This window comes from Prunus dulcis, chromosome 8 (assembly GCF_902201215.1).
Source record: "Prunus dulcis chromosome 8, ALMONDv2, whole genome shotgun sequence".
NCBI classification, from domain to species: Eukaryota; Viridiplantae; Streptophyta; class Magnoliopsida; order Rosales; family Rosaceae; genus Prunus; species Prunus dulcis.
In genome coordinates this window covers 18,440,827-18,454,472 of record NC_047657.1, presented here as the reverse complement: position 1 = coordinate 18,454,472, position 13,646 = coordinate 18,440,827, and the positions used below count along the sequence as shown (strand labels likewise).

The following is a 13,646-nucleotide window of genomic DNA, read 5'->3' as shown; positions in this document are numbered from 1 at the left end:
CGAAAGACGTTTTACACATTTGAGACCCAAAATTCGTCACGGAAAGTGTAAAAACCGCTGCTAAACAACAAAAATCGCCGCAACAGCGGAAAAATCGTCATTTTAAATGAGATTGCCTGTTCTCTACTGGATTTAAGTGTATTTGCTTCTGTTTTTCGGTGGACATTTATATTCCTTCCCTTCAAATACTACAGGCAATTGAGGGAACCACGAAAAAATAATTCATTTCTTATTTCTCTGATGTTATATATGTAATCAACAATCAACTTGGAGGAGCATATTCTTCTATCGTGTGAAATTAACCTGTAGAGTCGGATATCTTTCATTAAATTTGATTCCACCAGAGCTACTCGACTCTGGAACAATTGAGAGCCAAGTGACTATTGCAAAGTCAAGATTTGAATGTGCTCAAGTTTCTTAGCAGCGTATGGCTTCTAAGACAAAATGAAAGAAAAGAGGAGAGGGAAAAAACCAAATTGTGTGAACAGGAAAAACAGAAAAAAGGCCACTAAGCAATATTAATCCCTATTCTGTTTTGTATTATCAGCTAGTGCCTTGCACCTTGATTGCTTAGACAGGGCAAGAACACTTTTATGCTTGAATCTAAACATGCATAAGTCAAAGTACACTAAGTCTTCCTTGCATCGCGCATGAGGTTATGTTCATGGTTTTGTTCTCTTGACCAATGTGATATGCATTCAATTTATGTCAATTTTTCTTCAAGATTTTTGTTTTGATGTAAGGGTTATCTTTTAAAACTTTTTTAACAAATAAATAAAAATCATTGCTAAAATACAAGAGGCAATTTGGTAAACACAATGAATCTGTTTATTGTTTGTCCAATATGCTTTACATATCATATAACTAGAGTTCCTCACATATCATGAAAGAATTTGTAAGTCTTGACATCTTCCACAATGAACTTGACTGCACCAATGGAGAACCAAGCCTCCATGGCAAAGTTAAGAAGCAGCAAAGAAAGGTACATTTTGGTATTTTGGGGCCGTCTTCTCGCTTTTAGATATGCCAGAGCAGGGAACACAAAATCCAGTGGTGTGAACCCAGTTGCTCCACAGATTGACAGAAAATCCCCAAAGAAAGGCATGGCTGCTGCAACAAGAGTAATGAAAACCATATACGTGGACGTAAAAACAAGACGAATTAGACTGTTTCTGGATGTGATGTGATTGGTCCTGATTTGATGATTTTGTAGTCCAAATATGTTTATCAGGATTTTCTATATCCGATTTGCGTGCTTTATGTATATCAATTCTGAATTAACACATCAAGAAGACAACTTAGCTATGCTTTTCAGATATTGATTACCACTTTAGTCCTTAACCATAATTTGTGTTCATTATTTAATGAAGTGCTTAAATCAGGCATGACTATAAGTTTCTAAGCTCTCAATAGAAAAAGAAAAGTAGTTTTTCTTGTCCACATTGAAAGGACGTCTTAGGGAATCATCTTCGGTTTTCACAGAATTGGCCTTGCCAAGTTCTTCTTAGACAGTGTGTTCCTGGTATTTTGTCTTCCTATAGTCTGTTTGCTTGAACTTTCTGAAAGATACATTAAAGAAATAATTTCAAGCTCAAGTTTGGACTTCCATTGTTTCTGTGTCATATTGGTTCCTCCCCAGGTTTCGAGGATGGAAATTTTGATCTGCCAAGTGAGTTTGGACTTATATCATGCTTAGTCTAGGTTTGAGAAATAATCAATTTTTCTGGATTATTTTTTTTCTCTCTTCAAGTGAGTTTGTTTTGTACTATAATACTCAATTACTCATTTCAATGCATGTAATTTTGAAGTTGGACAGATGATTTTGAAACAAAGTGAAGAATCTGGAGTATGTTCGACCTTCAAGTTTTCAAATTTTGGCATCCTTGGAATACCTTATTGGTTGTCTTCTTCTTTGGAAAAAGTTTATACTCTGTATGCTTACAAAGACAACAATAAGCTAACTAGTTTCCTTATAATTCCAATTTTCTTTTATACTTTTCCATGTTCTGATTATGTGACAATGAATTGCTGAATTGTTTTCTCACCAACTCCATGTTTTTCTTCATAGTTTTGGCTGATTTAACAGTGCTGGCAGACATCAGGGAGAGATTGATCATTTTCAATGTTTTAGTTTGTTACCAGCTATTTTTCTTACTCTTAAATATGCTTCTGGTATTCCTTGACACGGTATTTCACTCTTTGGTGTGATATTTGAATTGGTTCTGCCTATATTTTCTTGATATTTCCAACTGGAATATGCATCGCCTTGCCATGATTTATGATTATTTCAAAGTTAAGCAAAAGAGCGACGTTTCCTCAAGATGTTAGAGAATATTTCAACTTGGTGGAATGTTGTGCTAGTTGTTTGTCTTAGCTTCCTCGCATCTTATTATTGGCATCAAGTCAACATGCTGGACCCAGAGAAAAAGAAAAAAGAAAAAAAGGTCCTTTCCCAACATTAGTTCTCATGTAGAGTAAGCTGTTTTGGTAATCTAGGCAACTTAAAAAGTTAATGCTTCTTTGATCCTAGAGTTTTATTGTCTGTGTATGTTGAAGAATACACAGTCTCACATCGGAAACTTGATAAAATAAAAAGTCCTATATAATGAATGACTCCACTCCTAATAACATTGAGGCCCGCGCGGCTATACTATTTCCGCTCGGCTATCCTTTTTTTTGTTTTTTTTTTTGAAATAGTATATTATTTAAAGAGTATAGTTGCGTGGCTATACTTTAAAACTATAGTAAATGTCGATTTTAGGCCTGCGATTTAGGCCAACTAGTTATCGTCGACATAATGTGTTGCAAAATCCTCAAATCTATTAGACCAAATACAAAATCCCTAACCCTAACTCTTCAAAACATCGTTGTGTGCCATAGCTGTTGAAGTAGACATTTTTGGGTGTCAATGCCTTGTGCATGACAACCTTACTGGGGATATGGGCTACTCCCTTTAGGAGTTGATACATGATTCTTTGAATTTCCACACCAAACAACTTTGTCACCGGATAGTCCCTTAGCCGATGCATGCCCACCGAGGCTTCGATCAGCACCTTGTGCACTCCATGCTTGCTAACCTTGTAATCCAATAAATTCATGATATATCTTGAGCCCTGGACCTTTCTTAGAGAAGAAACCTCGATGGCGACCTGCCTTGTGGTGGCGGGTTACCCTGCTTCTCATCATAAAGTTTGATGATGACACTTTCCTTCGAAGTGTTGTTAACGCCACGGTAAGCGAAATGATCTTGCACCTAACTTACTAACTAGCTTCTTAACTAATTACAACTAATCAATATAGTTAACGCTAGCAAAGGTCCCCGCACGATGTTGCGGTTTTAAAATCGTCTAAAATGTCTACAAAGTTGTGAAAATATGTAGCAAGTTTAAGTTACAAAATAAAGACTAATAACATGTTTTATATGTTGCTTGTCATGTTTATTAAAATATGATCAATATTTTAATAAACCCAAAAGGAAAAGGAAAAGGAAAATACGAAGACAGTATGAAATGAAAGAAACCCAAAAAGAAGGATGAAATACCAAACTTTCATTCAAATCAAGAAACACAAATAAAACATTTTGGACGAAAATTTAACTACTTTGAACATAAAATTCAAGGAGAATAAGTGAACAAAAAGTTTTGAAGGAAAATAGGGAGAGAAAAAAAAAAACCATTTTCAACCTTGTCTAGCCTGCAAAGAACCTCCTTCTACTCACCGCCTCTTCTTGACTCTCTCGTACACGGTTAACATCTTACAAAAATTGAAAATCCACAACAACAACAAAAATATAGGATAAGCATCTTTCAAAATAGAAACATAACAAAGTGGATGAAACACATTAAATAAGAGATATAATTAACTGCAATCATTAAGTTTTACTAAAGGTTTGGCAAAATCTGGGAATCAGGAGATTGCAATCGACAAAAGTCTCTCTTCCAAAAGCATAAGCAAATATCATAACAAAATCATTAGCCTTCAAAAAGGATGGAAGCAGTTTCATAATATCAGAAAAATCAAAAGGGGAATTTAACAATTTGTCGATTGTTACAATTGTTTTCATGGTCACAGGCTGCACTTATAGCAAAGTGTAGAATTGGGACAAAAATCTTTGAGAAATTAGACATAACCTTTAAGAATTGGCAAGACAACTTGTCATACTTCATACCAGTTATGAAATTTATATTGAAAGTGCAATTACTGCTCAAGTAATCATAAAGGCAAAAGTAATAGAAATGTTATTTCTGTACATGGTGTACAACCCTCATAGATACAGAATCCATTTTGATGCATTCAAAATTACCTTGCTCTTTTGCACTCTTACATGAACCCGAACTCCAATTACTTCCTCTCCATTTACCTAATCAGTACAGAAGTACGTTCTATGAGCAAACAACATAGATCAAACTTTATTAGATGACCTAAGAGATAAATATACTCATCCATCAAAAAGCTGTCATGCAATAAGAAACAATGGCTATTGTTCTTACAGACTTTATCTTCCCTGTAGAACATATTTCAAGCCGAACTGAGGCAAAGAATTTTAATGCAATTCCTCCAAATGTCGCTTGTGGAGTACCATAGTATACACCAATCTTGCAAAATGAACGAATGATGCCATTAGTTTCTGGAAGTGAAACAATTGTGATTAGGGGAAAATAACTAATAAAGAAACCTGACGGAACAATCAAAATCATACACATCTGAAAAATTAATGACTCAAATTCAGCTGCTTAGACCTAAGCACTCAAATCTCAATTATTGCAATGGGCCCAAGAATGGGTCATCATAAATATCTGAAAATTTTAAGGCTCAAAGTCAGCTGCTAAGATATAAGCACTCAATCTCAATTGTTTCAATGAATCCAAGTACATACCATCCAAATATAGATATACACACCATCCATTCAGCTGCTTAGCCCGTACTCTAAAATCAAGCCCCAACTCCTTCAGTTGCTTCTCATAGTGAAAGGAACCAACCCCAAAACCAGGCAGAAACAGCACTGGAAGGGAGCCTAAGGTTTCACATCCAGCTTTCTCATAATGCACACTGAATTCGGGCTTCCATTCCCAAAAGCAACTATTTACTGGCGCACCTGATTCACCTTTGGATTCATCTGGTAGACCAGGAATCAAAACTTTAGTTACTGGTTCCCCTATTTCTGAAATACTTTCATTCTCTTCCCTTTTAATTACGTAGCCATCAGAGCTTCCACTTGATAAAATTGGACCAACATGTTTGAAGTTTTCACCGGTGTCTAATGACCTAAAACCTCCTTGGTGATTTAGTTGCTTCAAGAAAGGCTGATCTAAATTGTAACAGCTCAAAAACTTCTTTCTAACATCAAATTTAGCACCAAAAACTCTGTTTTTTCTAAAACCTAGGAGACTGAATTGATGTGAACTTGAGCTTTTCACAATCAATTTCCACCTTAAATTAAAAGTATCATAGCATGGTGCAGAACTGTATGAGAGTACTTCCATACCCACAAACTGTTCTACAATGACCAATCAAAACAGGGATTCAACAACAATTTGACTTTACCTTTTATTGCATGAGACTAATAAAGTATCATAGCATGGTGCAGAACTGTATGAGAGTACTTCCATACCCACAAACTGTTCTGCAATGACCAATCAAAACAGTGATTCAACAACAATTTGACTTTACTTTTTATTGCATGAGACTAATTGAGAAAATGAATAAGAATAATTTGCAAATCACATGTTGTATATGTAGCTTTCATGCTTCCAACTTTTCCTCAACACACACACACACACACAAAGCATAAACTGATATGAACAGAACTTAATATCAATTACCAATCATGAACTTCAGTAAACACCCAAAAACTGGTTAAGATATTTATTATAACTTGAGAAAAAAGACTAAACAAAATTAGCAACCAGTAGCTTTCCTGCACAACTCTAAAGGAAACACAAAGATTTATGGCAAAAGAAGAACAAATTTCTTAATTGTTTTGGGTTACCTTTAAAGTGAGCAGCCAAGTGTCGTTAGAATTGCGATGCTTTGTGGAATTCTCAGTCTTCTCCAAGTATTTAGGAGATCCTTGCAAAATCGAGAGAGAGAGAGAGAGAGAAATATATTTGGGCAGTTGCTTGCTTACACGCTTCTTCTTGCTTTAATGACCAAGCAAAAAAATGAACTTTTAAATTTGTGTTTTATATGCATTTGCTAAATATCAATCAACCGGCCAAAAAACACGACAAAAGATTAGTTCAGGCTTGCACACTGTCAAGTTCTTGTACCTGCTGAATGGATTCTTTTAACCAAAAAAGTGCACCACAGTAAATGCACTTATAATTCTTCTCTCCCAAATCGACACATCCTTCAATACTTCCTACAGAGAAAAGAAATGTGGAATGGAGACAATAGAAGACACAAATGGAGGTTATCAGCAATAGAACAATACAGTTCAAATTTAGGAGAAAAAATTTAAATCACCCTATACGTAGCAATATCAGAAAGTCAAATATGAGCAATTGCATATCTGAAGTTTAAATTTTCCAAGCACAATTGCAATTGCATATCTCACCCTTAAATTCACTAAAAGCAGAAATTTTAACAATAAAAGGAAATGGAGTTACCTATGCAAAAGTCACCCTCTAAACAATCAAAATCACAAAACAACTATCTCTGCATTGTCGTTGTCATCAAAGATTTGAAAATTCTCTCTCATAACCCTACACCACCAAAAACGCAGCATCAATGCTAAACTCAAAGAATAAAAACTATGGAATCAATTTGGGCAAGGAATCGAGGATTCAACAGTATGCTCAGAAACCCATCAGCAATGGAAGAACTAGCAGATCGAAAATCTCTCAGACGAACGTTGGACAGAGGATGAAAGATGGTTGAACCAACGAATGAACAGATGAGATGCGATGAAGACCAAACGAACGGTGAGATTCGCAAGGCGCCAGCCCAAATGGAAATCGACGGCCCCAAATGCCGAAGACCGAATCCGTGCATCCCATGGCTGCCCCCAAATAGCCTAACCAAGCTGGTTCGAAGCGGACGATATTTCTGTGGAAACGAAACAGTGCAGAGAGTTGGCATCCAAAGAGAGAGGGGCAAAAAGGGGAGAGCAGAAAAGGTTTAGGGGAGGGCATTTTCGGTAATTCACTGTGATGAAAAGAAAACAAAACAGCAAACAACAGTGAAGGGGGGCATTTCCGTCATTATACTGTGCTGAGCTACAGTGTTTAGTTGCATTAGTATATATAGAATTTTCTATGCACATATAAGTTCCCTAATTGCTCTTTATGTAGGCATATGTATTGTACAACCAAATCTTTCTTTTGCTCTTTATCTGTTACAAAGTGATAATCAATATCAAGTGTTTTATTCTGGAGTGATAAAACTGGATTGGAATTGTAAGTGAGAGATAGTGCAGACAGATTATCACAATAAGAGGTGAATTAAGAAGATATACAATCCTGCAATACTTGTTGAATCCAAGTAATATCAGCATCAATATTTGCCAGTGCTCTTATGTGGAACTTCTAAGACACTGAAACATGTTTATTGGATTGCTAGAAAATAAGATTATTGACCAAGAAAACCACAAACCTAGTTTTAGACGATTGAATATTGATATCTCCAGCAGAGTATGCATCAATTTATGCATCACTTGTAGCATCTTATCAAATATGTAGGTTTTTACCATATATCATACCAAATATATAGATTAGAGTTGATTTGTGAACTTATTATTTTCAACATGGTTTAAGTTCTCACGATTGTCTCAATCACTCTCACTGCTGCTAACTTGTGTTGAATCAAATTTAGTTTTCTCCAATATCTTACATAAATGACAAAAACAAGAATGTTTTATTTTTTTATCCTATTCAAAACCAGCTTTAAGATTTCTCTTTTATTCTCACATTTTCATATATTGTAATAGATCATGCTAAACCTTTGGGCTAACACGGTTAATCAATGTATAGAAGCATGACTGGGTTGATCACACGAAAAAAATGTTGGAAGTTAGAAATGCTGATGATGAAGATAAGGGTATTACAGGTATTTCAGATATTAATTTTTGGGTTTTTTTTTTCAGAAATGTAATGGTCTAGAGAAAGTCCGAAGTCCAAAGTTTAAAACGACGACGTGTACTGGTATCGTCGTCCAGAACCAGAACGAGTGCCTTGTATCGTCGTCTACAGCGCTGCATGGTGTTTGATACGAGCTCCATTGTTCGACGGACGATTTGTTTGTGCTGTGGAAGCGATTGAAAATTTCTCTAATCGCATAGAAAAATCCTGGTTAATTCTAAGGTAATTCCGACTAATCATATTTTGTAAGACTAATTTTCAACAATTTGGGGTTTAGATTTTCTGGGCTCCGATTGTTGTAGTCGCTAACTGGGTTTGTATCAAAATTTCAAACTTCAATCATATTGTTAGATTTATTCAATACTTTAATTCAATGAAGTTGAATTTGAAAATTGTTCATATATACCAGTGCTATATTTTCAACAATTTTGTTGATATGATTATGCAAAATTTTGAATTAGACACAGTGGATTAGTGGACTGGACGGTTCCAGTTTTCTAGTGCATGAAAACCCTAAATCTTCAGTAGTCTAGTGGATGGGAAATTGGTTCTCAAATTCACTGATAATAAAGAGGTACTAATACTTTCTTTCTCCAACTGTGTATTAACTCATCTCTGTAACCCTAGCTGGCTGAGATTATTATTGATTTAACTTCATGAACAAGACAGTAATTTAGTAAGTCTGTGTAACCCTATTCATTGTTTAGGAACTTCAATCAACTTTCTTTTGTTAAAAATTGAAATGAATTACCGCAGGTTTGAAAGGCATAGGAAACGAGCAGCCTGTAATGTTAACACTATTCTCGGTTTTGTACTGTTAATGCTCTTCTAGTGACAGATTAAGTGAACCTGTGGTGATCTTCTTTCTTATAATGTTATATTTTGATCAATAAAGTAATTACATCATTTTCTGGTGAATCTTTTGCTTTTTTCGTTAAGATGTTTTATATTCCATATTTCTTTTTTCTTACAGAACAAGGTTTTCTGAGAGATGTTAGGTCCGTGTTTTTTTCCTTTTTTGTTTACATGATTCATTTCCTCTTGTTTACTCTGCAGGGTCATCAATTTTGCTTTGTTTGTTCCCCTTTAAAAGAAAATAATCAAATTGGTTCTTTTTGGTATGTGGCTTATTAAGTGTTAATATTTTCCATCAAAATTGCTGTAACTTTTTTTTTCTTTGGGAACCTACCTATGTTGTGGCAGAAATTCACTTGTCACCCCTTCGTTTGACTTAGATGCTAAGATCCTTTACCTCTGTTTTTTACATTACACAAATCTGTTAATGTCACCTAATCCATTTCAAACTGTGATGTCTTGTTTTTTCTTCTTTGTTGAGCGCAGGGAGTGATACTCAAACTGTTTTATATGGGATTATCTTTAAACACAATAAAAATACGTGAAGGACTATTTTTCATGCTGAATTGTTCCCAAATTGGAATCTGGGGAGTATTTACTTTTCTTCTGTCTTCCATTTCTTTCATTTTACTTTTTTTAGGTGGACAAATCCGAATCGCAGAAAGTTCGTGTAAGTAGTCAAATGAGACATCTGACTGAATTTGACATGATTATAGTTTCTTAGTGCATTCTAGGGATATGTTGGAAAATCTCCTATGCATGCTTATAAGCAGAACACACACTACATAAAATCCTGATATGTCCTGTGGTTGTCTTTGGAAACCTGGATTGAAACATTTTTTAGGCTTACTACAAGCTTTGGTATGTTTTTTGTAATCTCAAATATTTAGATACAACAAAACAGTTGCATTGCATATCATTGTATGAATATGGAAAAGTTGGGTTCCAATAGTGGCTCCTTTTTGTAATTATGCTTAATGAAGCTTTCATTTTATGAATTTGCAGGCATGGTTTATTGATGTTTTCTGGATAGAAATCAGCTAAAGGGAAGTATTTCATCTTCTAGTCTTTGACATTAAAATATGAAGAGCATGGGGCAGATCAGCGCAGGCCCTTGGTTGTTGGATTGTCATTTTATTATTTGTGGATGTTTTATTGGATCACTGATCCGAGAATAATATCCCACCATGATTATGTTTAGTTGTTGTATTCCATTGATTGGGTTAATGGACTGTCCAAAAAAAATGTACATATCTGTAGACATTTTCACGCAAATGAACTTGAGTGAAGTAGTTCAAAATATTTTGATGTAATATCTATTGACATAATTAAGTTGTTGAAATAAAACTACACCCTGAATGGATGGAGGAGTCGAATTTTTTTCCCTTCTCTAGTTTTAGCGACGGTCTAACTATTAGCTGCTAAATCCATTATTTGCCGCAGTTAGCGACGGTTTTCTTCGTCGCTAAAGACGTTTAACACATTTGAGACCCTAAATTCGTCACGGAAAGTATGAAAAACGCTACTAAACAAATAAAAATCGCCGCAACAGCGGAAAAATCGTCATTTTAAACGAGAGAACCGCGAAATACTACAGGCAATTGAGAGAACCACGAAACAATAATTTATTTCTTATTTCTCTGATGTTATATATGTGATCAACAATCAACTTGGAGGAGTATTCTTCTATCATGTGAAAATAACTTCTAGAGTCGGATAGCTTTCATTAAATTTGATTCTACCAAAGCTACTCGACTCTGGAACAATTGAGAGCCAAGTGACTATTGGAAAGTCAAGATTTGAATGTGCTCAAGCTTCTTAGCAGCATATAGCTTCTTAGACCAAATGAATGAAAAGAGGAGAGAGAGAGAGAGAGAGAGAGAGAGAGAGAGAGAGAGAGAGAGAGAGAGAGACCAAATGTGTGAACACCAAAAACAGAAATAAGGCCGCTAAGGAATATTAATCACTATTTTGATTTGCATTATCAGCTAGTGCATTGCACCTTGATTGCTTAGACAGGGCAATAACACTTTTATGCTTGAATCTAAACATGCACAAGTAAAAGTACATTGAGTCTTCATTGCATCGCGTGCCCGGTTATGTTAATGGTTTTGTTCTCTTGACCAATGTGAAATGCATTCAATTTATGTCAATTTTTCTTCAAGATTTTTGTTTTTATGTAAGGGTTATCTTTTGAAAGTTTTTAAAAATAAATAAATAAAAATCAGTGCTAAAATACAAGAGGCAATCTAGTAAACACAATGAATCTGTTTATTGTTTGTCCAATATGCTTTACATAAGATATAACTAGAGTTTCTCACATATCATGAAAGAATTTGTAAGTCTTGACATCTTCCACAATGAACTTGACTGCACCAATGCAACCCAACACTGCAACACTGGAGAACCAAGCCACCATGGCAAAGTTAAGAAGCAGCAAAGAAAGGTAAATTTTGGTATTTTGGGGCCGTCTTCTAGCTTTTAGATATGCCAGAGCAGGGAACACAAAATCCAGTGGTGTGAACCCAACTGCTCCACAGATTGACACAAAATCCCCAAAGAAAGGCATGGCTGCTGCAACAAGAGTAATGAGAACCATATACATGGACGTAAAAACAAGACGAATTAGATTGTTTCTGGATGTGAAGTGATTGGTAGTTTTGTGAGACAATAGTCTTTCCTCAAAGTAGGCATATGTTGGCCTGCAATATATCTAACACAAGGAAATACAAATACACTATCAGAAGATAATTCCAAGGGATTTAAGAAACTATTGACACTTGTTTTCTTTTGAAGTATAGGAAGGAACTGAAGGGTACCTGAAAACATCCTGAGATCTGTATAACAGCAAAAAGATTGGCCATGACAATAGTCCATTGGGGAACAGTTAGGGAAGACAAGATGTAAGGCTGGACTCGTGAACCAAAAGCCCAGTAGCCAGTGAAGGCCAATTGCCAGTAGCTCAACACAATGACAGCATATGCTGCTGATACTCCTTTATACATGTTCTTCTTTGCAGGTTCTCTCACAGTATTCTGGTATAAAAAACAAAATGACCCAAATTTAACAACTTGGTTACTATTGACTCTCAAAGTTTCAAACTTCAAATTGGTAAAGAAATATATACAGATGTATAAATGACCTGTATCTCTGGAAGCATGGCATCTCCAAAGGAAAAGGCAATTGCCCCAAGAGCATTAAAGGCTCTGAAGGCTTTAGAAGATGAGCTTCCATCCAATCTGTAACTGACTGATTTCCTATCAATCTTTTTCCCTATAAGCAAGAAGAAAGAAAATAACTCAAATTTCACAGAAGCCAAACTTGACAGATTAGTAAGATGTGCAGGATGAGGAGGCTACCGTTATAAATAGTGACACCAATGGTTGTGCCAGCAAAGCCAATGGTGCTGAAAGTGCACAAGGCATTTACCCATCTCAAGGAGTGAATATCAGGGAGCTGAGACAGCAAGAGCTCAAAGGCCCCAAAGAAAATAATAAAATGCTGCAGGGTTAAGCCACCATCCTTGTCATAATATTTGTAAACAGCCTGCAACAAAAGATTGCAAAATACATATACAATACAATTCCTTCTCAAGTCTCAACCTACAAAGACCAAAAGCAATATGAGATTGATGAGTTCAGTCAGAGGAACCAACCTTAAGGCTGCTTCCAGCTGCAATATGAATGGCAATATTATTGCCTACAGAGGCTACCTGTTGAAAAAATGCAATTGACCAATAACCCCAGAACCCTTCAAGATAATTACATAAAAATAAGTGTATATGAAGTATTCAACATGGAAATATTTGTAAAGTAAAACTCAGAAAATCAAACTGAAAGATGAAAAAGTTAGAACAAGTGGTACCAAAAATGCTGTGTGCTAAGTGGCGATAGGTGACATGTTTCTTGCCATCCCAATTCCACAGAGATGCAATGAGAAAGCTAGAATACCACGTGGCTAGTGTTGCAGCCACCAAACTGCTTACCCCTATTATAAAAAGTTAATTAAAACAGCAAATCAATCACTTAATAATAATATTTGATATAATTGGAGCATTAGAAAATGATAAAAGTTAATTACCGAGAGGCCAACCGAGAGAAGCGAGAGCAAAAGGCAGGGGAGCATAAGCGGCTGGTGTGGCAATCGTGGTGGCCATGTGGAAAGCAGCGTGCTTCCACGTCCCTGTGCCTTGTTTTGCTGCTTCTTCTTCTACTACTAGTACTACTACTGGTCTTTCTACTTCCACTTCTGCTGTTGAATTTGGTAGTTCTGTTTGTGACATTTTCTTCTCTCTTTTCTTTCTTTTTTCGCTGCCTTCGGATCAGAGTTCAATGCTTCAAGAGTTCATGCGTTTGAGTTAGCTAAATGCCTGATAGCTAGCTAGCTACTTTTGACTTTTACTTGTTGAGGTGGTGGAATGTGGACGCTGGAAGATTAGAATCTTTGGGATTAATAGTATTAAAGAATCTTTGAAAATAATTAATAAAACAATGATGGGTGGTTGGTACCCTCACTCATATCAGACTTGTTTTTTATTTATTTATAATGTACAAATAATAGTCTCAATTATACGAGATTTCTCTCATACACACAACTAAAATGCTAAGACTTTTTTCAACAGTACTTATTGTTTTGTTTATTTGTTATTCGTTAATATGGTTTATTTTTTTATACAATCTATAATCTATACTAAAAGGGTATAAAAGTTTCTCC

At 35.5% G+C, this 13,646-nt stretch overlaps 1 protein-coding gene and 2 long non-coding RNA genes across 10 annotated transcripts; 1 reads left to right on the top strand and 2 right to left on the bottom strand.

Annotated features, from left to right (window-relative positions):
- Positions 1 to 3,528: 3,528 nt before the first annotated feature.
- On the bottom strand, positions 3,529 to 7,060 carry LOC117637598. 8 transcript variants are annotated; one of them, XR_004587210.1, is made up of 6 exons: positions 6,609 to 7,060; positions 6,270 to 6,361; positions 5,990 to 6,140; positions 4,491 to 5,623; positions 4,304 to 4,360; positions 3,529 to 3,753 (listed from the first exon to the last, which is right to left on the bottom strand). It is a non-coding gene; the product is annotated as an uncharacterized LOC117637598 (long non-coding RNA). The 8 variants fall into 8 exon arrangements; XR_004587204.1 differs by lacking the exon at positions 3,529 to 3,753 and having other exon boundaries at positions 4,127 to 4,360; positions 4,491 to 4,595; positions 4,877 to 5,623; XR_004587205.1 differs by lacking the exon at positions 3,529 to 3,753 and having other exon boundaries at positions 4,127 to 4,360; positions 4,491 to 5,116; positions 5,545 to 5,623.
- A 1,064-nt stretch (positions 7,061 to 8,124) lies between these two features.
- LOC117638255 lies at positions 8,125 to 10,248 on the top strand. Its single transcript, XR_004587285.1, has 2 exons — positions 8,125 to 8,300; positions 9,939 to 10,248. It is a non-coding gene; the product is annotated as an uncharacterized LOC117638255 (long non-coding RNA).
- Positions 10,249 to 11,250: 1,002 nt separating this feature from the next.
- Positions 11,251 to 13,215, bottom strand: LOC117638664 (GABA transporter 1-like). Its single transcript, XM_034373759.1, has 7 exons — positions 13,014 to 13,215; positions 12,798 to 12,920; positions 12,589 to 12,683; positions 12,293 to 12,479; positions 12,076 to 12,206; positions 11,753 to 11,968; positions 11,251 to 11,646 (listed from the first exon to the last, which is right to left on the bottom strand). Exons 1-7 carry the CDS (start codon positions 13,213 to 13,215, stop codon positions 11,251 to 11,253), a joined length of 1,350 nt encoding a protein of 449 aa, XP_034229650.1.
- Between the last annotated feature and the right edge of the window lie 431 nt (positions 13,216 to 13,646).

Excerpts from the sequence above, each read along its gene's own strand:
- LOC117638664 (XM_034373759.1), bottom strand. The coding sequence starts at position 13,215 with ATGTCACAAACAGAACTACCAAATTCAACAGCAGAAGTGGAAGTAGAA. Across the intron at positions 12,921-13,013 it reads TTCTCTCGGTTGGCCTCTCG|GGGTAAGCAGTTTGGTGGCT; the intron begins GTAATTAACTTT and ends TTTTTATAATAG. Across the intron at positions 12,684-12,797 it reads CTTAGCACACAGCATTTTTG|GGTTCTGGGGTTATTGGTCA; the intron begins GTACCACTTGTT and ends ATTATCTTGAAG.